General features: G+C 45.1%; 1 protein-coding gene across 2 annotated transcripts in view; it reads left to right on the top strand.

Annotated features, from left to right (window-relative positions):
* Nucleotides 1-20,877, top strand: part of elp4 (elongator acetyltransferase complex subunit 4) — a 143,659-nt gene that overhangs the window by 18,450 nt on the left and 104,332 nt on the right. For both annotated transcript variants that reach the window (XM_055863753.1, XM_055863839.1), the window contains exon 7: nt 17,951-18,139. In XM_055863753.1, coding sequence (XP_055719728.1) covers nt 17,951-18,139 — 189 coding nt within the window. The remainder of the gene's footprint in view (nt 1-17,950; nt 18,140-20,877) is intronic.

Raw genomic sequence — 20,877 nt, 5'->3', positions numbered from 1 at the left:
GGCACACATTACTGTTAGCTATACTCTAACCTGCTATACTCTAACCTGCTCCTCTATACTGTTAGCTATACTCTGACCTGCTATACTCTAACCTGCTCCTCTATACTGTTAGCTATACTCTAACCTGCTCCTCTCTACTGTTAGCTATACTCTAACCTGCTCCTCTCTACTGTTAGCTATACTCTAACCTGCTATACTCTAACCTGCTCCTCTCCTCTGTTAGCTATACTCTAACCTGCTCCTCTCTACTGTTAGCTATACTCTAACCTGCTCCTCTCTACTGTTAGCTATACTCTAACCTGCTCCTCTCTACTGTTAGCTATACTCTACCCTGCTCCGCTCTACTGTTAGCTGTACTCTAACCTGCTCCTCTCTACTGTTAGCTATACTCTAACCTGCTCCTCTCTACTGTTAGCTATACTCTACCCTGCTCCTCTCTACTGTTAGCTATACTCTAACCTGCTCCTCTCTACTGTTAGCTATACTCTAACCTGCTCCTCTCTACTGTTAGCTATACTCTAACCTGCTCCTCTCTACTGTTAGCTATACTCTAACCTGCTATACTCTAACCTGCTCCTCTCCACTGTTAGCTATACTCTACCCTGCTCCTCTCTACTGTTAGCTATACTCTACCCTGCTCCTCTCTACTGTTAGCTATACTCTACCCTGCTCCTCTCTACTGTTAGCTATACTCTAACCTGCTCCTCTCTACTGTTAGCTATACTCTAACCTGCTCCTCTCTACTGTTAGCTATACTCTAACCTGCTCCTCTCTACTGTTAGCTATACTCTAACTTGCTCCTCTCTACTGTTAGCTGTACTCTAACCTGCTCCTCTCTACTGTTAGCTATACTCTAGCCTGCTATACTCTAACCTGCTCCTCTCTACTGTTAGCTATACTCCAACCTGCTCCTCTCTACTGTTAGCTATACTCTAACCTGCTCCTCTCCACTGTTAACTATACTCTAACCTGCTCCTCTCTACTGTTAACTATACTCTAACCTGCTATACTCTAACCTGCTCCTCTCTACTGTTAACTATACTCTAACCTGCTCCTCTCTACTGTTAACCATACTCTAACCTGCTATACTCTAACCTGCTCCTCTCTACTGTTAGCTATACTCTAACCTGCTCCTCTCTACTGTTAGCTATACTCTAACCTGCTCCTCTCTACTGTTAGCTATACTCTAACTTGCTCCTCTCTACTGTTAGCTGTACTCTAACCTGCTCCTCTCTGCTGTTAGCTGTACTCTAACCTGCTCCTCTCTACTGTTAGCTATACTCTAGCCTGCTATACTCTAACCTGCTCCTCTCTACTGTTAGCTATACTCTAACCCGCTCCTCTCTACTGTTAGCTATACTCTAACCTGCTCCTCTCTACTGTTAGCTATACTCTAACCTGCTCCTCTCTACTGTTAGCTATACTCTAACCTGCTATACTCTAACCTGCTCCTCTCCACTGTTAGCTATTCTCTAACCTGCTCCTCTCTACTGTTAACTATACTCTAACCTGCTCCTCTCTACTGTTAACTATACTCTAACCTGCTATACTCTAACCTGCTCCTCTCTACTGTTAACTATACTCTAACCTGCTCCTCTCTACTGTTAACTATACTCTAACCTGCTATACTCTAACCTGCTCCTCTCTACTGTTAGCTATACTCTAACCTGCTCCTCTCTACTGTTAGCTATACTCTAACCTGCTCCTCTCTACTGTTAGCTATACTCTAACCTGCTCCTCTCTACTGTTAGCTATACTCTAACTTGCTCCTCTCTACTATTAGCTGTACTCTAACCTGCTCCTCTCTGCTGTTAGCTGTACTCTAACCTGCTCCTCTCTACTGTTAGCTATACTCTAACCTGCTCCTCTCTACTGTTAGCTATACTCTAACCTGCTCCTCTCTACTGTTAGCTATACTCTAACCTGCTCCTCTCTACTGTTAACTATACTCTAACCTGCTCCTCTCTACTGTTAGCTATACTCTAACCTGCTCCTCTCCACTGTTAACTATACTCTAAACTGCTCCTCTCTACTGTTAGCTATACTCTAACCTGCTCCTCTCTACTGTTAGCTATACTCTAACCTGCTCCTCTCTACTGTTAGCTATACTCTAACCTGCTCCTCTCTACTGTTAGCTATACTCTAACCTGCTCCTCTCTACTGTTAGCTATACTCTAACCTGCTCCTCTCTACTGTTAGCTATACTCTAACCTGCTCCTCTCTACTGTTAGCTATACTCTAACCTGCTCCTCTCTACTGTTAGCTATACTCTAACCTGCTCCTCTCCACTGTTAGCTGTACTCTAACCTGCTCCTCTCTACTGTTAGCTATACTCTAACCTGCTCCTCTCTACTGTTAGCTATACTCTAACCTGCTCCTCTCTGCTGTTAGCTATACTCTAACCTGCTCCTCTCTACTGTTAGCTATACTCTAACCTGCTCCTCTCTACTGTTAGCTGTTCTCTACCCTGCTCCTCTCTACTGTTAGCTATACTCTAACCTGCTCCTCTCTACTGTTAGCTATACTCTAACCTGCTCCTCTCTACTGTTAGCTATACTCTAACCTGCTCCTCTCTACTGTTAGCTATACTCTAACCTGCTCCTCTCTACTGTTAGCTATACTCTACCCTGCTCCTCTCTACTGTTAGCTATACTCTAACCTGCTCCTCTCTACTGTTAGCTATACTCTAACCTGCTCCTCTCTACTGTTAGCTATACTCTAACCTGCTCCTCTCTACTGTTAGCTATACTCTAACCTGCTCCTCTCTACTGTTAGCTATACTCTAACCTGCTCCTCTCTACTGTTAGCTATACTCTAACCTGCTCCTCTCTACTGTTAGCTATACTCTAACCTGCTCCTCTCTACTGTTAGCTATACTCTAACCTGCTCCTCTCTACTGTTAGCTATACTCTAACCTGCTCCTCTCTACTGTTAGCTATACTCTACCCTGCTCCTCTCTACTGTTAGCTATACTCTAACCTGCTCCTCTCTACTGTTAGCTATACTCTAACCTGCTCCTCTCTACTGTTAGCTATACTCTAACCTGCTATACTCTAACCTGCTCCTCTCTACTGTTAGCAATACTCTAACCTGCTCCTCTCCACTGTTAGCTATACTCTAACCTGCTCCTCTCCACTGTTAGCTATACTCTAACCTGCTCCACTCTACTGTTAGCTATACTCTAACCTGCTCCTCTCCACTGTTAGCTATACTCTAACCTGCTCCTCTCCACTGTTAGCTATACTCTAACCTGCTCCTCTCTACTGTTAGCTATACTCTAACCTGCTTCTCTCCACTGTTAGCTATACTCTAACCTGCTCCTCTCTACTGTTAGCTATACTCTAACCTGCTCCTCTCCACTGTTAGCTATACTCTAACCTGCTCCTCTCTACTGTTAGCTATACTCTAACCTGCTCCTCTCTACTGTTAACTATACTCTAACCTGCTATACTCTAACCTGCTCCTCTCTACTGTTAGCTATACTCTAACCTGCTCCTCTCTACTGTTAGCTATACTCTAACCTGCTCCTCTCTACTGTTAGCAATACTCTAACCTGCTCCTCTCTACTGTTAGCTATACTTTAACTTGCTCCTCTCTACTGTTAGCTGTACTCTAACCTGCTCCTCTCTGCTGTTAGCTGTACTCTAACCTGCTCCTCTCTACTGTTAGCTATACTCTAGCCTGCTATACTCTAACCTGCTCCTCTCTACTGTTAGCTATACTCTAACCTGCTCCTCTCTACTGTTAGCTATACTCTAACCTGCTCTTCTCTACTGTTAGCTATACTCTAACCTGCTCCTCTCTACTGTTAACTATACTCTAACCTGCTCCTCTCTACTGTTAGCTATACTCTAACCTGCTCCTCTCCACTGTTAACTATACTCTAACCTGCTCCTCTCTACTGTTAGCTATACTCTAACCTGCTCCTCTCTACTGTTAGCTGTACTCTAACCTGCTCCTCTCTACTGTTAGCTATACTCTAACCTGCTCCTCTCTACTGTTAGCTATACTCTAACCTGCTCCTCTCTACTGTTAGCTATACTCTAACCTTCTCCTCTCTACTGTTAGCTATACTCTAACCTGCTCCTCTCTACTGTTAGCTATACTCTAACCTGCTCCTCTCTACTGTTAGCTATACTCTAACCTGCTCCTCTCCACTGTTAGCTGTACTCTAACCTGCTCCTCTCTACTGTTAGCTATACTCTAACCTGCTCCTCTCTGCTGTTAGCTATACTCTAACCTGCTCCTCTCTGCTGTTAGCTATACTCTAACCTGCTCCTCTCTGCTGTTAGCTATACTCTAACCTGCTCCTCTCTGCTGTTAGCTATACTCTAACCTGCTCCTCTCTACTGTTAGCTATACTCTAACCTGCTCCTCTCTACTGTTAGCTATACTCTAACCTGCTCCTCTCTACTGTTAGCTATACTCTAACCTGCTCCTCTCTACTGTTAGCTATACTCTATCCTGCTCCTCTCTACTGTTAGCTATACTCTAACCTGCTCCTCTCTACTGTTAGCTATACTCTATCCTGCTCCTCTCTACTGTTAGCTATACTCTAACCTGCTCCTCTCTACTGTTAGCTATACTCTAACCTGCTCCTCTCTACTGTTAGCTATACTCTAACCTGCTCCTCTCTACTGTTAGCTATACTCTAACCTGCTCCTCTCTACTGTTAGCTATACTCTAACCTGCTCCTCTCTACTGTTAGCTATACTCTAACCTGCTCCTCTCTACTGTTAGCTATACTCTAACCTGCTCCTCTCTACTGTTAGCTATACTCTAACCTGCTCCTCTCTACTGTTAGCTATACTCTAACCTGCTCCTCTCTACTGTTAGCTATACTTTAACCTGCTCCTCTCTACTGTTAGCTATACTCTAACCTGCTATACTCTAACCTGCTCCTCTCCACTGTTAGCTATACTCTAACCTGCTCCTCTCTACTGTTAGCAATACTCTAACCTGCTCCTCTCTACTGTTAGCTATACTCTAACCTGCTCCTCTCCACTGTTAGCTATACTCTAACCTGCTCCTCTCTACTGTTAGCTATACTCTAACCTGCTCCTCTCCACTGTTAGCTATACTCTAACCTGCTCCTCTCTACTGTTAGCTATACTCTAACCTGCTCCTCTCTACTGTTAGCTATACTCTAACCTGCTTCTCTCCACTGTTAGCTATACTCTAACCTGCTCCTCTCCACTGTTAGCTATACTCTAACCTGCTCCTCTCTAATGTTAGCTATACTCTAACCTGCTCCTCTCCACTGTTAGCTATACTCTAACCTGCTCCTCTCTACTGTTAGCTATACTCTAACCTGCTCCTCTCTACTGTTAGCTATACTCTAACCTGCTCCTCTCTGCTGTTAGCTATACTCTAACCTGCTCCTCTCTACTGTTAGCTATACTCTAACCTGCTCCTCTCTACTGTTAGCTATACTCTAACCTGCTCCTCTCTACTGTTAGCTATACTCTAACCTGCTCCTCTCTACTGTTAGCTGTACTCTAACCTGCTCCTCTCTACTGTTAGCTATTATTTTATTTATTTTATTTTATTTAACCTTTATTTAACCAGGTAGGCAAATTGAGAACACGTTCTCATTTACAATTGCGACCTGGCCAAGATAAAGCAGAGCAGTTCGACACATACAACAACACATAGTTACACATGGAGTAAAACAAACATATAGTCAATGATACAGTGAAAAAAAATAAGTCTATATACAATGTGAGCAAGTGAGGTGAGATAAGGGAGGTGAAGGCAAACAAATATATGTATAAATAAATAAAAATATAAAAAGGCCATGGTGGCGAAGTAAATACAACACAGCAAGTAAAATAAAAACTAAAAACACTGGAATGGTTGGTTTGCAGTGGAAGAAAGCGCAAAGTAGAGACAGAAATAATGGGGTGCAAAGGAGCAAAATAAATAAATAAATACAGTAGGTAAAGAGGTAGTTGTTTGGGCTAAATTATAGATGGGCTATGTACAGGTGCAGTAATCTATGAGCTGCTCTGACAGCTGGTGCTTAAAGCTAGTGAGGGAGATAAGTGTTTCCAGTTTCAGAGATTTTTGTAGTTCGTTCCAGTCGTTGGCAACAGAGAACTGGAAGGAGAGGCGGCCAAAGGAAGAATTGGTTTTGGGGGTGACCAGAGAGATAAACCTGCTGGAGCGCGTGCTACAGTTAGGTGTTGCTATGGTGACCAGCGAGCTGAGATAAGGGGGGACTTTACCTAGCAGGGTCTTGTAGATGACCTGGAACCAGTGGGTTTGGCGACGAGTATGAAGCGAGGGCCAGCCAACGAGAGTGTACAGGTCGCAGTGGTGGGTAGTATATGGGGCTTTGGTGACAAAACGGATGGCACTGTGATAGACTGCATCCAATTTATTGAGTAGGGTTTTGGAGGCTATTTTGTAAATGACATCACCGAAGTCGAGGATTGGTAGGATGGTCAGTTTTACAAGGGTATGTTTGGAAGCATGAGTGAAGGATGCTTTCTTGCGGAATAGGAAGCCAATTCTAGATTTAACTTTGGATTGGAGATGTTTGATGTGAGTCTGGAAGGAGAGTTTACAGTCTAACCAGACACCTAGGTATTTGTAGTTGTCCACATATTCTAAATCAGAGCCGTCCAGAGTAGTGATGTTGGACAGGCGGGCAGGTGCAGGCAGCGATCGGTTGAAGAGCATGCATTTAGTTTTACTTGTATTTAAGAGCAATTGGAGGCCACGGAAGGAGAGTTGTATGGCATTGAAGCTCGCCTGGAGGGTTGTTAACACAGTGTCAAAAGAAGGGCCAGAAGTATACAGAATAGTGTCGTCTGCGTAGAGGTGGATCAGAGAATCACCAGCAGCAAGAGCGACATCATTGATGTATACAGAGAAGAGAGTCGGTCCAAGAATTGAACCCTGTGGCACCCCCATGGAGACTGCCAGAGGCCCGGACAACAGACCCTCCGATTTGACACACTGAACTCGATCAGAGAAGTAGTTGGTGAACCAGGCGAGGCAATCATTAGAGAAACCAAGGCTGTCGAGTCTGCCGATGAGGATGTGGTGATTGACAGAGTCAAAAGCCTTGGCCAGGTCAATGAATACGGCTGCACAGTATTGTTTCCTATCGATGGCGGTTAAGATATCGTTTATGACCTTGAGCGTGGCTGAGGTGCACCCATGACCAGCTCTGAAACCAGATTGCATAGCGGAGAAGGTATGGTGGGATTCGAAATGGTCGGTAATCTGTTTGTTGACTTGGCTTTCGAAGACCTTAGAAAGGCAGGGTAGGATAGATATAGGTCTGTAGCTGTTAGGGTCAAGAGTGTCCCCCCCTTTGAAGAGGGGGATAACCGCAGCTGCTTTCCAATCTTTGGGAATCTCAGACGACACGAAAGAGAGGTTGAAAAGGCTAGTAATAGGGGTGGCAACAATTTCAGCAGATAGTTTTAGAAAGAAAGGGTCCAGATTATCTAGCCCGGCTGATTTGTAAGGGTCCAGATTTTGCAGCTCTTTTAGAACATCAGCTGACTGTATTTGGGAGAAAGAGAAATGGGGAAGGCTTGGGCGAGTAGCAGAGGGGAGGGCAGTGCTGTTGTCCGGGGTAGGGGTAGCCAGGTGGAAAGCATGGCCAGCCGTAGAAAAATGCTTATTGAAATTCTCAATTATAGTGGATTTGTCGGAGGTGACAGTGTTTCCTATCTTCAGAGCAGTTGGAAGCTGGGAGGAGGTGTTCTTATTCTCCATGGACTTTACAGTGTCCCAGAACTTTTTTAATTTGTGTTGCAGGAAGCAAATTTCTGCTTGAAAAAGCTAGCCTTGGCTTTTCTAACTGCTTGTGTATACTGGTTTCTAGCTTCCCTGAAAAGTTGCATATCACGGGGGCTGTTCGATGCTAATGCAGAACGCCATAGGATGTTTTTCTGTTGGTTAAGGGCAGTCAGGTCAGGAGAGAACCAAGGACTATATCTGTTCCTGGTTCTAAATTTCTTGAATGGGGCATGCTTATTCAAGATGGTGAGGAAGGCATTTTTAAAAAATGTCCAGGCATCCTCTACTGACGGGATGAGATCAATATCCTTCCAGGATACCTCGGCCAGGTCGATTAGAAAGGCCTGCTCGCTGAAGTGTTTCAGGGAGCGTTTGACAGTGATGAGTGGAGGTCGTTTGACCGCTGACCCATTACGGATGCAGGCAATGAGGCAGTGATCGCTGAGATCTTGGTTGAAAACAGCAGAGGTGTATTTGGAGGGCAAGTTTGTTAGGATGATATCTATGAGGGTACCCGTGTTTACGGAATTGGGGTGGTACCTGGTAGGTTCATTGATAATTTGTGTGAGATTGAGGGCATCAAGCTTAGATTGTAGGGTGGCTGGGGTGTTAAGCATGTTAAAATTTAGGTCGCCTAGCAGCACGAGCTCTGAAGATAGATGGGGGGCAATCAGTTCACATATAGTGTCCAGAGCACAGCTGGGGGCAGAGGGTGGTCTATAGCAGGCGGCAACGGTGAGAGACTTGTTTTTAGAGAGGTGGATTTTTAAAAGTAGAAGTTCAAATTGTTTGGGAACAGACCTGGATAGTAAAACAGAACTCTGCAGGCAATCTTTGCAATAGATTGCAACACCGCCCCCTTTGGCCGTTCTATCTTGTCTGAAAATCTTGTAGTTGGGGATGAAAATGTCAGATTTTTTGGTGGTCTTTCTAAGCCAGGATTCAGACACGGCTAAAACATCCGGGTTGGCAGAGTGTGCTAAAGCAGTGAACAAAACAAACTTAGGGAGGAGGCTTCTAATGTTAACATGCATGAAGCCAAGGCTATTACGGTTACAGAAGTCATCAAAAGAGAGCGCCTGGGGAATAGGAGTGGAGCTAGGTACTGCAGGGCCTGGATTCACCTCTACATCACCAGAGGAACAGAGGAGGAGTAGGATAAGGGTACGGCTAAAAGCTATGAGAATTGGTCGTCTAGAACTTCTAGAGCAGAGAGTAAAAGGAAGTTTCTGGGGGCGATAAAATAGCTTAAAGGAATAATGTACAGACAAAGGTATGGTAGGATGTGAATACAGTGGAGGTAAACCTAGGTATTGAGTGATGATGAGAGAGATATTGTCTCTAGAAACATCATTGAAACCAGGTGATGTCATCGCATATGTGGGTGGTGGAACTGTGAGGTTGGATATGGTATAGTGAGCAGGGCTAGAGGCTCTACAGTGAAATAAGCCAATAAACACTAACCAGAACAGCAATGGACAAGACATATTTACATTAAGGAGATGCATGCTTAATCGAGTGATCAATAAGGGTCCAGTGAGTAGAGGTTGGTTGGGGTCACGGCGATCCAGACAGCTGGCCGGGTAGATGGCTATCGGTAGCAAGATAGCATAGTATGGAAGTCTATTTGTAGATACCTCGTGCGTTTCCGTCGGTAGGTTAGTGGGGTTCCGTGTGGTAGAGGGGATCAATCCAAATTGGCAAAATAGATATAGTGACCCAAGAAAAAAAAAAATAATAATAATAATAGTAATAATTGTTCGATATTCTTATTCAGATAGCAGCCGATGAGACAGCTAACGGTTAGCGGGCCCCAGATGAGCGTTCAGGTAACGTCGGGACGGAGGTGCCAGTTGGATAACTCCCTCGGGCAGATAACGTCGGCAGTCAGTCGTGAAGGCCCGGTGGGGCTCCGTATCTGCAGCAACAACAAAACAAAAACAAAAAAAACGGGTCCGGATAGGTGACTGTAGCCCAGGAATGGCTGATGGAACTCCTCAGCTGGCTAGCTCCGGAATGATTTGAGTCCAGAGCCTGCGGCTGAAATCCGGGGAAACTGAGAGAAAAAAAAGTCCCGGAATGCTCCGGTCCGAGTCGCGTTGCACAAAAGTGCCGGTAGATTATCGAGCTAAAGGAATAGCTGATGACCACAAAACGTGGGCAGCTGAAACACCCACGCTAGCCAGCAGACCGGCTAATTTCTGGGCAGCTACAGATTAGCTTCTGGCTAGCTATCGGATAGCTTCTGGTTAGCTTTCTGGCTAGCTTCTGAATTATCCCCTGGCTAGCTTCCACGGTGGATTTTCAGATTTGAGGTAAATAATACTTTTTTGTAATTGGTGAAGCGGGTTGCAGGAAAGCTTTTGCAGGAAAGCATTTGTAGTTGAGTTCTTGGATAATAAAATATATAAAAGATATGCGAAGAAAGGTGTAAATATATATATATATAGGACACGACAATACGAAACAGAAATGACGTCTGAACTGCTAAGCCATCTTGGAGAGAATGAATGCTATACTCTACCCTGCTCCTCTCTACTGTTAGCTGTACTCTAACCTGCTCCTCTCTACTGTTAGCTATACTCTAACCTGCTCCTCTCTACTGTTAGCTATACTCTAACCTGCTCCTCTCTACTGTTAGCTATACTCTACCCTGCTCCGCTCTACTGTTAGCTGTACTCTAACCTGCTCCTCTCTACTGTTAGCTATACTCTAACCTGCTCCTCTCTACTGTTAGCTATACTCTACCCTGCTCCTCTCTACTGTTAGCTATACTCTAACCTGCTCCTCTCTACTGTTAGCTATACTCTAACCTGCTCCTCTCTACTGTTAGCTATACTCTAACCTGCTCCTCTCTACTGTTAGCTATACTCTAACCTGCTATACTCTAACCTGCTCCTCTCCACTGTTAGCTATACTCTACCCTGCTCCTCTCTACTGTTAGCTATACTCTACCCTGCTCCTATCTACTGTTAGCTATACTCTACCCTGCTCCTCTCTACTGTTAGCTATACTCTAACCTGCTCCTCTCTACTGTTAGCTATACTCTAACCTGCTCCTCTCTACTGTTAGCTATACTCTAACCTGCTCCTCTCTACTGTTAGCTATACTCTAACTTGCTCCTCTCTACTGTTAGCTGTACTCTAACCTGCTCCTCTCTACTGTTAGCTATACTCTAGCCTGCTATACTCTAACCTGCTCCTCTCTACTGTTAGCTATACTCTAACCTGCTCCTCTCTACTGTTAGCTATACTCTAACCTGCTCCTCTCCACTGTTAACTATACTCTAACCTGCTCCTCTCTACTGTTAGCTATACTCTAACCTGCTCCTCTCTACTGTTAGCTATACTCTAACTTGCTCCTCTCTACTGTTAGCTGTACTCTAACCTGCTCCTCTCTGCTGTTAGCTGTACTCTAACCTGCTCCTCTCTACTGTTAGCTATACTCTAGCCTGCTATACTCTAACCTGCTCCTCTCTACTGTTAGCTATACTCTAACCCGCTCCTCTCTACTGTTAGCTATACTCTAACCTGCTCCTCTCTACTGTTAGCTATACTCTAACCTGCTCCTCTCTACTGTTAGCTATACTCTAACCTGCTATACTCTAACCTGCTCCTCTCCACTGTTAGCTATACTCTAACCTGCTCCTCTCTACTGTTAGCTATACTCTAACCTGCTCCTCTCCACTGTTAACTATACTCTAACCTGCTCCTCTCTACTGTTAGCTATACTCTAACCTGCTATACTCTAACCTGCTCCTCTCCACTGTTAGCTATACTCTAACCTGCTCCTCTCTACTGTTAGCTATACTCTAACCTGCTCCTCTCCACTGTTAACTATACTCTAACCTGCTCCTCTCTACTGTTAGCTATACTCTAACCTGCTATACTCTAACCTGCTCCTCTCCACTGTTAGCTATACTCTAACCTGCTCCTCTCTACTGTTAGCTATACTCTAACCTGCTCCTCTCCACTGTTAACTATACTCTAACCTGCTCCTCTCTACTGTTAACTATACTCTAACCTGCTATACTCTAACCTGCTCCTCTCTACTGTTAACTATACTCTAACCTGCTATACTCTACCCTGCTCCTCTCTACTGTTAGCTATACTCTAACCTGCTCCTCTCTACTGTTAGCTATACTCTAACCTGCTCCTCTCTACTGTTAGCTATACTCTAACCTGCTCCTCTCTACTGTTAGCTATACTCTAACTTGCTCCTCTCTACTATTAGCTGTACTCTAACCTGCTCCTCTCTGCTGTTAGCTGTACTCTAACCTGCTCCTCTCTACTGTTAGCTATACTCTAGCCTGCTATACTCTAACCTGCTCCTCTCTACTGTTAGCTATACTCTAACCTGCTCCTCTCTACTGTTAGCTATACTCTAACCTGCTCCTCTCTACTGTTAGCTATACTCTAACCTGCTCCTCTCTACTGTTAGCTATACTCTAACCTGCTCCTCTCTACTGTTAGCTATACTCTAACCTGCTCCTCTCCACTGTTAACTATACTCTAACCTGCTCCTCTCTACTGTTAGCTATACTCTAACCTGCTCCTCTCTACTGTTAGCTATACTCTAACCTGCTCCTCTCTACTGTTAGCTATACTCTAACCTGCTCCTCTCTACTGTTAGCTATACTCTAACCTGCTCCTCTCTACTGTTAGCTATACTCTAACCTGCTCCTCTCTACTGTTAGCTATACTCTAACCTGCTCCTCTCTACTGTTAGCTATACTCTAACCTGCTCCTCTCTACTGTTAGCTATACTCTAACCTGCTCCTCTCCACTGTTAGCTGTACTCTAACCTGCTCCTCTCTACTGTTAGCTATACTCTAACCTGCTCCTCTCTACTGTTAGCTATACTCTAACCTGCTCCTCTCTGCTGTTAGCTATACTCTAACCTGCTCCTCTCTACTGTTAGCTATACTCTAACCTGCTCCTCTCTACTGTTAGCTATACTCTACCCTGCTCCTCTCTACTGTTAGCTATACTCTAACCTGCTCCTCTCTACTGTTAGCTATACTCTAACCTGCTCCTCTCTACTGTTAGCTATACTCTAACCTGCTCCTCTCTACTGTTAGCTATACTCTACCCTGCTCCTCTCTACTGTTAGCTATACTCTAACCTGCTCCTCTCTACTGTTAGCTATACTCTAACCTGCTCCTCTCTACTGTTAGCTATACTCTAACCTGCTCCTCTCTACTGTTAGCTATACTCTAACCTGCTCCTCTCTACTGTTAGCTATACTCTAACCTGCTCCTCTCTACTGTTAGCTATACTCTAACCTGCTCCTCTCCACTGTTAGCTATACTCTAACCTGCTCCTCTCTACTGTTAGCTATACTCTAACCTGCTCCTCTCTACTGTTAGCTATACTCTAACCTGCTCCTCTCCACTGTTAGCTATACTCTAACCTGCTCCTCTCTACTGTTAGCTATACTCTAACCTGCTATACTCTAACCTGCTCCTCTCCACTGTTAGCTATACTCTAACCTGCTCCTCTCCACTGTTAGCTATACTCTAACCTGCTCCTCTCTACTGTTAGCTATACTCTAGCCTGCTATACTCTAACCTGCTCCTCTCTACTGTTAGCTGTACTCTCATCCATATCAAATAATTGCCCTTCCAAACACCCCTCTTCAAGTTACCATGTTAATTCCTCTCACCTGACTAGAATGACTTCATCAGTGTTATGGTGATGCTGGCAGCAGAGCAGACAGGTGTGTGTGTGTGTGTGTGTGTGTGTGTGTGTGTGTGTGTGTGTGTGTGTGTGTGTGTGTGTGTGTGTGTGTGTGTGTGTGTGTGTGTGTGTCATCTTTGAAACATATCTTTGTTTTTAATGATTATCAATCCTCTTCAGAATGTCAGAAATTCCATCTGTCTCTCTCTGTGTTTCTATTTGAGTTTTTCCACTGAGGTGTGTGGACCTGTGGAGAGGGGGGCGGGGTCACCTAGATTCTGTGACCCCTCTGCTCCTCACCTGGAGCCCCCTCCCCCCCCTCTCCTCCTGTCACTCACACACAGGATTACCCCCCCTGACCCAGCGCTGTCAATCATTCGCCAGATTAAGTGCTGACATAATCAAAGCGCTTTTGGCAGAGCAAAGGAATGCAGACAGGCACAGATGGACGTGGGCACCGTCACAAGAATTTCCAGTATAGGCAAGACTGTGTGTATCCACCCCTGCTCATACTGATTGTCTTGGATGTTGGCTACAGACACCAGGCATAATATTATCACTTCATAATGTAGTCTCTTTAGGCCCTAGATATTACTACTCCTTTGCTATATTTTGGTGTTTTCTGGCTTGACTGTCAGGTGTCTTTTGTTCTGGGTAGTACGGCTTGGCTTGGCTGTATGGTGGGGCTCTGGTTGGTGGGTTTGGGCTGTGTTTTGGCCCTGTTCCCCAACTCCCTATATGAGTACTAAACACCTTCTCCCTATAGGAGTACTAAACAGCTTCTCCCTATAGGAGTACTAAACAGCTTCTCTCTATAGGAGTACTAAACAGCTTCTCTCTATAGGAGTACTAAACAGCTTCTCCCTATAGGAGTACTAAACAGCTTCTCCCTATAGGAGTACTAAACCCCTTCTCTCTATAGGAGTACTAAACAGCTTCTCTCTATAGGAGTACTAAACACCTTCTCTCTATAGGAGTACTAAACACCTTCTCTCTATAGGAGTACTAAACAGCTTCTCTCTATAGGAGTACTAAACACCTTCTCTCTATAGGAGTACTAAACACCTTCTCTCTATAGGAGTACTAAACACCTTCTCCCTATAGGAGTACTAAACAGCTTCTCCCTATAGGAGTACTAAACACCTTCTCTCTATAGGAGTACTAAACACCTTCTCCCTATAGGAGTACTAAACACCTTCTCCCTATAGGAGTACTAAACAGCTTCTCTCTATAGGAGTACTAAACACCTTCTCTCTATAGGAGTACTAAACACCTTCTCTCTATAGGAGTACTAAACACCTTCTCCCTATAGGAGTACTAAACAGCTTCTCCCTATAGGAGTACTAAACAGCTTCTCCCTATAGGAGGACTAAACAGCTTCTCCCTATAGGAGTACTAAACAGCTTCTCTCTGTAGGAGTACTAAACAGCTTCTCCCTATAGGAGTACTAAACACCTTCTCCCTATAGGAGTACTAAACACCTTCTCTCTATAGGAGTACTAAACACCTTCTCCCTATAGGAGTACTAAACACCTTCTCCCTATAGGAGTACTAAACAGCTTCTCCCTATAGGAGTACTAAACAGCTTCTCCCTATAGGAGGACTAAACAGCTTCTCCCTATAGGAGTACTAAACAGCTTCTCTCTGTAGGAGTACTAAACAGCTTCTCTCTATACATTACATTTAAGTCATTTAGCAGACGCTCTTATCCAGAGCGACTTACAGTACTAAACACCTTCTCCCTATAGGAGTACTAAACACCTTCTCTCTATAGGAGTACTAAACACCTTCTCTCTATAGGAGTACTAAACACCTTCTCTCTATAGGAGTACTAAACACCTTCTCCCTATAGGAGTACTAAACAGCTTCTCTCTATAGGAGTACTAAACACCTTCTCTCTATAGGAGTACTAAACACCTTCTCCCTATAGGAGTACTAAACAGCTTCTCCCTATAGGAGTACTAAACAGCTTCTCTCTATAGGAGTACTAAACAGCTTCTCCCTATAGGAGTACTAAACACCTTCTCTCTATAGGAGTACTAAACAGCTTCTCTCTATAGGAGTACTAAACAGCTTCTCTCTATAGGAGTACTAAACACCTTCTCTCTATAGGAGTACTAAACACCTTCTCTCTATAGGAGTACTAAACACCTTCTCCCTATAGGAGTACTAAACACCTTCTCTCTATAGTACTAAACACCTTCTCTCTATAGGAGTACTAAACACCTTCTCTCTATAGGAGTACTAAACAGCTTCTCTCTATAGGAGTACTAAACACCTTCTCTCTATAGGAGTACTAAACACCTTCTCCCTATAGGAGTACTAAACAGCTTCTCCCTATAGGAGTACTAAACACCTTCTCCCTATAGGAGTACTAAACACCTTCTCTCTATAGGAGTACTAAACACCTTCTCTCTATAGGAGTACTAAACACCTTCTCTCTATAGGAGTACTAAACACCTTCTCCCTATAGGAGTACTAAACACCTTCTCCCTATAGGAGTACTAAACACCTTCTCTCTATAGGAGTACTAAACACCTTCTCTCTATAGGAGTACTAAACACCTTCTCTCTATAGGAGTACTAAACAGCTTCTCTCTATAGGAGTACTAAACAGCTTCTCCCTATAGGAGTACTAAACAGCTTCTCTCTATAGGAGTACTAAACACCTTCTCTCTATAGGAGTACTAAACACCTTCTCTCTATAGGAGTACTAAACAGCTTCTCCCTATAGGAGTACTAAACAGCTTCTCCCTATAGGAGTACTAAACAGCTTCTCCCTATAGGAGTACTAAACAGCTTCTCCCTATAGGAGTACTAAACAGCTTCTCCCTATAGGAGTACTAAACAGCTTCTCCCTATAGGAGTACTAAACAGCTTCTCCCTATAGGAGTACTAAACACCTTCTCCCTATAGGAGTACTAAACACCTTCTCCCTATAGGAGTACTAAACACCTTCTCTCTATAGGAGTACTAAACACCTTCTCTCTATAGGAGTACTAAACACCTTCTCTCTATAGGAGTACTAAACAGCTTCTCTCTATAGGAGTACTAAACACCTTCTCTCTATAGGAGTACTAAACAGCTTCTCCCTATAGGAGTACTAAACAGCTTCTCCCTATAGGAGTACTAAACAGCTTCTCCCTATAGGAGTACTAAACAGCTTCTCCCTATAGGAGTACTAAACAGCTTCTCCCTATAGGAGTACTAAACAGCTTCTCCCTATAGGAGTACTAAACAGCTTCTCCCTATAGGAGTACTAAACAGCTTCTCCCTATAGGAGTACTAAACAGCTTCTCCCTATAGGAGTACTAAACAGCTTCTCCCTATAGGAGTACTAAACAGCTTCTCCCTATTGGAGGAAATGTTGACCTCTCTTCATGATGTTGCCACAGCAACAGGCATGTTACCACAGTTCCCTTCCCACTGGGGCCCAGGGGTCTGATAAACTGTGGTGGGATGTCTCTGACACACATACAAGCAGACAGGAAGTGAGTCAGGGATAAACGTGTGAGAGAATAGAAAAGGAGAAAGACAACAGGAATGACTGAGTGACTGACTAAGTTGGTGAGGAAGAGGAGGAGAGAGAGGGAGCGGGAAGACGACAGAAGAGTGATACCCCTCCCTTGGGATTGTGCAAGGCCAACAGTGGAAACTCCCAGTAACAATGAGGTTTATTTATCTTAGATAGCACCAATGCTGAAAAGGCCCTAGATCAATGGACGAGAAGAGAGAAAGAGAGATTGGAGAGGGCATAGAAAGAAGCAGGGTAAGAGGGATGAGAGAATAGAGAAAAGCATGCTGGGACATAAGGAAAAGCGAGAGACTGAGGAAAACGGAAACACCAAAGCAGGGAGAAACTTTGTTCTATAGTCTTAGGGTGTTTTGTGAGGGTGGACAAGACTTTGAGGGTAACACTCTACCCCTCCGTCCACCACCCCTCCCCACGGCCCCCCTTGGCCGGCGAGCCTCGTTCTGGTGCCAAGAATGTGCCGGCATTTCTGGGTGGCAGCCATATTGGAATCCTGTCTGACAGGTCCATTGTGCCCCTGTCAGATGGCCTCTGTGATTGGGCAGTTGTGTCCAATCACGTTTGGCGGCTGTGTTCCGATGGTCTGTGCTGGTGAGCAGACTCTCCTGTCCTGTTGGGCTGCTAGTGTCTGTAAACTCTCCACTGTTTTGTTTACTACCACAACGTGAGGTGTTTTAATTACCAACAGAAATATAATAAGTCTTCTCTACGGTCATAGACACATGTCCAATATTTTAGTTAAAACGTAATGATAATGTGTCATTTCAACAACATGAGGCATGGAACTCCATGACAATTCCTTACATGCACTGTATATATCAAGACTCTCAGTATTTCTCTCTCTGTGTTTCTCTCTCTCTCTCTGTTTCTCTCTCTGTGTTTCTCTGTGTTTTTCTCTTTGTGTTTCTCTCTCTGTGTTTCTCTCTCTGTGTTTCTCTCTCTCTCTCTCTGTGTTTCTCTCTCGGTGTTCTTCTCTCTCACAGACCAAGTCACGGAACATCCTGCGGATCGGGCTGCACTCCCTCGGCTCCGCCCTGTGGGGTGACGACCTGTGTTGCCGTGAAAACCCAAGCCACGGCCACGCCCTCACCACCTTCCTTTACGGCCTCCGGGCCATGCTGAGGTCATCGCTCTCTGTCGCCGTGGTTACCGTGCCCTCACACCTCATCCAGGTAAGAGTATGTGCCGTGCACTAAGAGTGTCACAAAGGGCACCTAGGTGTCACATGCACCCCAGCATTTTCAATTCATGTTCTTGTAACATTTGTTATATGGATTATCAGTAGTGCTGTTAACAAGAATCAACACCCTGGAGCACTGTGTCACCAGGGTTAGACTACAGTATGTGTATGGTCAACACCCTGGAGCACAGCGTCACCAGGGTTAGACTACAGTATGTGTATGGTCAACACCCTGGAGCACAGCGTCACCAGGGTTAGACTACAGTATGTGTATGGTCAACACCCTGGAGCACTGTGTCTCCAGGGTTAGACTACAGTATGTGTATGGTCAACACCCTGGAGCACTGTGTCACCAGGGTTAGACTACAGTATGTGTATGGTCAACACCCTGGAGCACTGTGTCACCAGGGTTAGACTACAGTATGTGTATGGTCAACACCCTGGAGCACTGTGTCACCAGGGTTAGACTACAGTATGTGTATGGTCAACACCCTGGAGCGCAGCGTCACCAGGGTTAGACTACAGTATGTGTATGGTCAACACCCTGGAGCACAGCGTCACCAGGGTTAGACTACAGTATGTGTATGGTCAACACCCTGGAGCGCAGCGTCACCAGGGTTAGACTACAGTATGTGTATGGTCAACACCCTGGAGCACAGCGTCACCAGGGTTAGACTACAGTATGTGTATGGTCAACACCCTGGAGCACAGCGTCACCAGGGTTAGACTACAGTATGTGTATGGTCAACACCCTGGAGCGCAGCGTCACCAGGGTTAGACTACAGTATGTGTATGGTCAACACCCTGGAGCACAGCGTCACCAGGGTTAGACTACAGTATGTGTATGGTCAACACCCTGGAGCACATCACCAGGGTTAGACTACAGTATGTGTATGGTCAACACCCTGGAGCACAGCGTCACCAGGGTTAGACTACAGTATGTGTATGGTCAACACCCTGGAGCACAGCGTCACCAGGGTTAGACTACAGTATGTGTATGGTCAACACCCTGGAGCACAGCGTCACCAGGGTTAGACTACAGTATGTGTATGGTCAACACCCTGGAGCGCAGCGTCACCAGGGTTAGACTACAGTATGTGTATGGTCAACACCCTGGAGCACAGCGTCTCCAGGGTTAGACTACAGTATGTGTATGGTCAACACCCTGGAGCACAGCGTCACCAGGGTTAGACTACAGTATGTGTATGGTCAACACCCTGGAGCACAGCGTCACCAGGGTTAGACTACAGTATGTGGTCATATGAAGCCAGTGGGTCTCACTGTTTCAGAATTGAAAGAGGGGTCCACTTTGCTGTCTGCGTGCGTGTGTGTGTATGCACACGTCCATCCGTTTGTGTGTGTGTTGGGCCTACTGAAGGCTGCTCTGCCCTGTCCTCAGTGGGCTGCTACATTGCCCCCTTTTGTTTTGACTGGGCCTTTTGACCTTGTGGGCAATGCCACCCAGTCTCTCAATGGGACAAGGCTCTATGTTGGCTTAACCACCCAGTCTCTCAATGGGACAAGGCTCTATGTTGGCTTAGCCACCCAGTCTCTCAATGGGACAGGGCTCTATGTTGGCTTAACCACCCAGTCTCTCAATGGGACAAGGCTCTATGTTGGCTTAGCCACCCAGTCTCTCAATGGGACAAGACTCTATGTTGGCTTAACCACCCAGTCTCTCAATGGGACAGGACTCTATGTTGGCTTAGCCACCCAGTCTCTCAATGGGACAAGGCTCTATGTTGGCTTAACCACCCAGTCTCTCAATGGGACAGGACTCTATGTTGGCTTAGCCACCCAGTCTCTCAATGGGACAAGGCTCTATGTTGGCTTAACCACCCAGTCTCTCAATGGGACAAGGCTCTATGTTGGCTTAGCCACCCAGTCTCTCAATAGGACAAGGCTCTATGTTGGCTAAGCCACCCAGTCTCTCAATGGGACAGGGCTCTATGTTGGCTTAGCCACCCAGTCTCTCAATGGGACAAGGCTCTATGTTGGCTTAGCCACCCAGTCTCTCAATGGGACAAGGCTCTATGTTGGCTTAGCCACCAAGTCTCTCAATGGGACAAGGCTCTATGTTGGCTTAGCCACCCAGTCTCTCAATGGGACAGGGCTCTATGTTGGCTTAACCACCCAGTCTCTCAATGGGACAAGGCTCTATGTTGGCTTAGCCACCCAGTCTCTCAATGGGACAAGGCTCTATGTTGGCTTAGCCACCCAGTCTCTCAATGGGACAAGGCTCTATGTTGGCTTAGCCACCCAGTCTCTCAATGGGACAAGGCTCTATGTTGGCTTAGCCACCCAGTCTCTCAATGGGACAAGGCTCTATGTTGGCTTAGCCACCCAGTCTCTCAATGGGACAAGGCTCTATGTTGGACTCTTATTCTGGGAGTTCTCAGCCATTCATCCATTGGACAAGCAGGGATGGCATGTGGCTTAGGCTCTAATGGACTGTTCAGTGCATTCAGAGGACTGTTTCACTGTTAGTCTACACCTGTTGTTTACGAAGCATTTGACACATTTGATTTGAACCTCTTTGTTGGTTGTTGTTGCAGTAATTACATGCATCTTTACATATTCTGTGTGTTCTATTTGATTAGATTAGATTTATTAGGATCCCCATTAGCCGATGCCAATGGCAACAGCTATTCTTATATGGGGTCCGACACATAACGAAAAGACAAGAATTTACAATTTACATATATTTAAAACATTGACGTGTGTGTGTGT

Source organism: Salvelinus fontinalis, chromosome 1 (genome assembly GCF_029448725.1).
Source record: "Salvelinus fontinalis isolate EN_2023a chromosome 1, ASM2944872v1, whole genome shotgun sequence".
Lineage (NCBI taxonomy): Eukaryota > Metazoa > Chordata > Actinopteri > Salmoniformes > Salmonidae > Salvelinus > Salvelinus fontinalis.
Note: the sequence above shows the minus strand (reverse complement) of the source record. Positions and strands in the feature narration are given on the sequence as shown.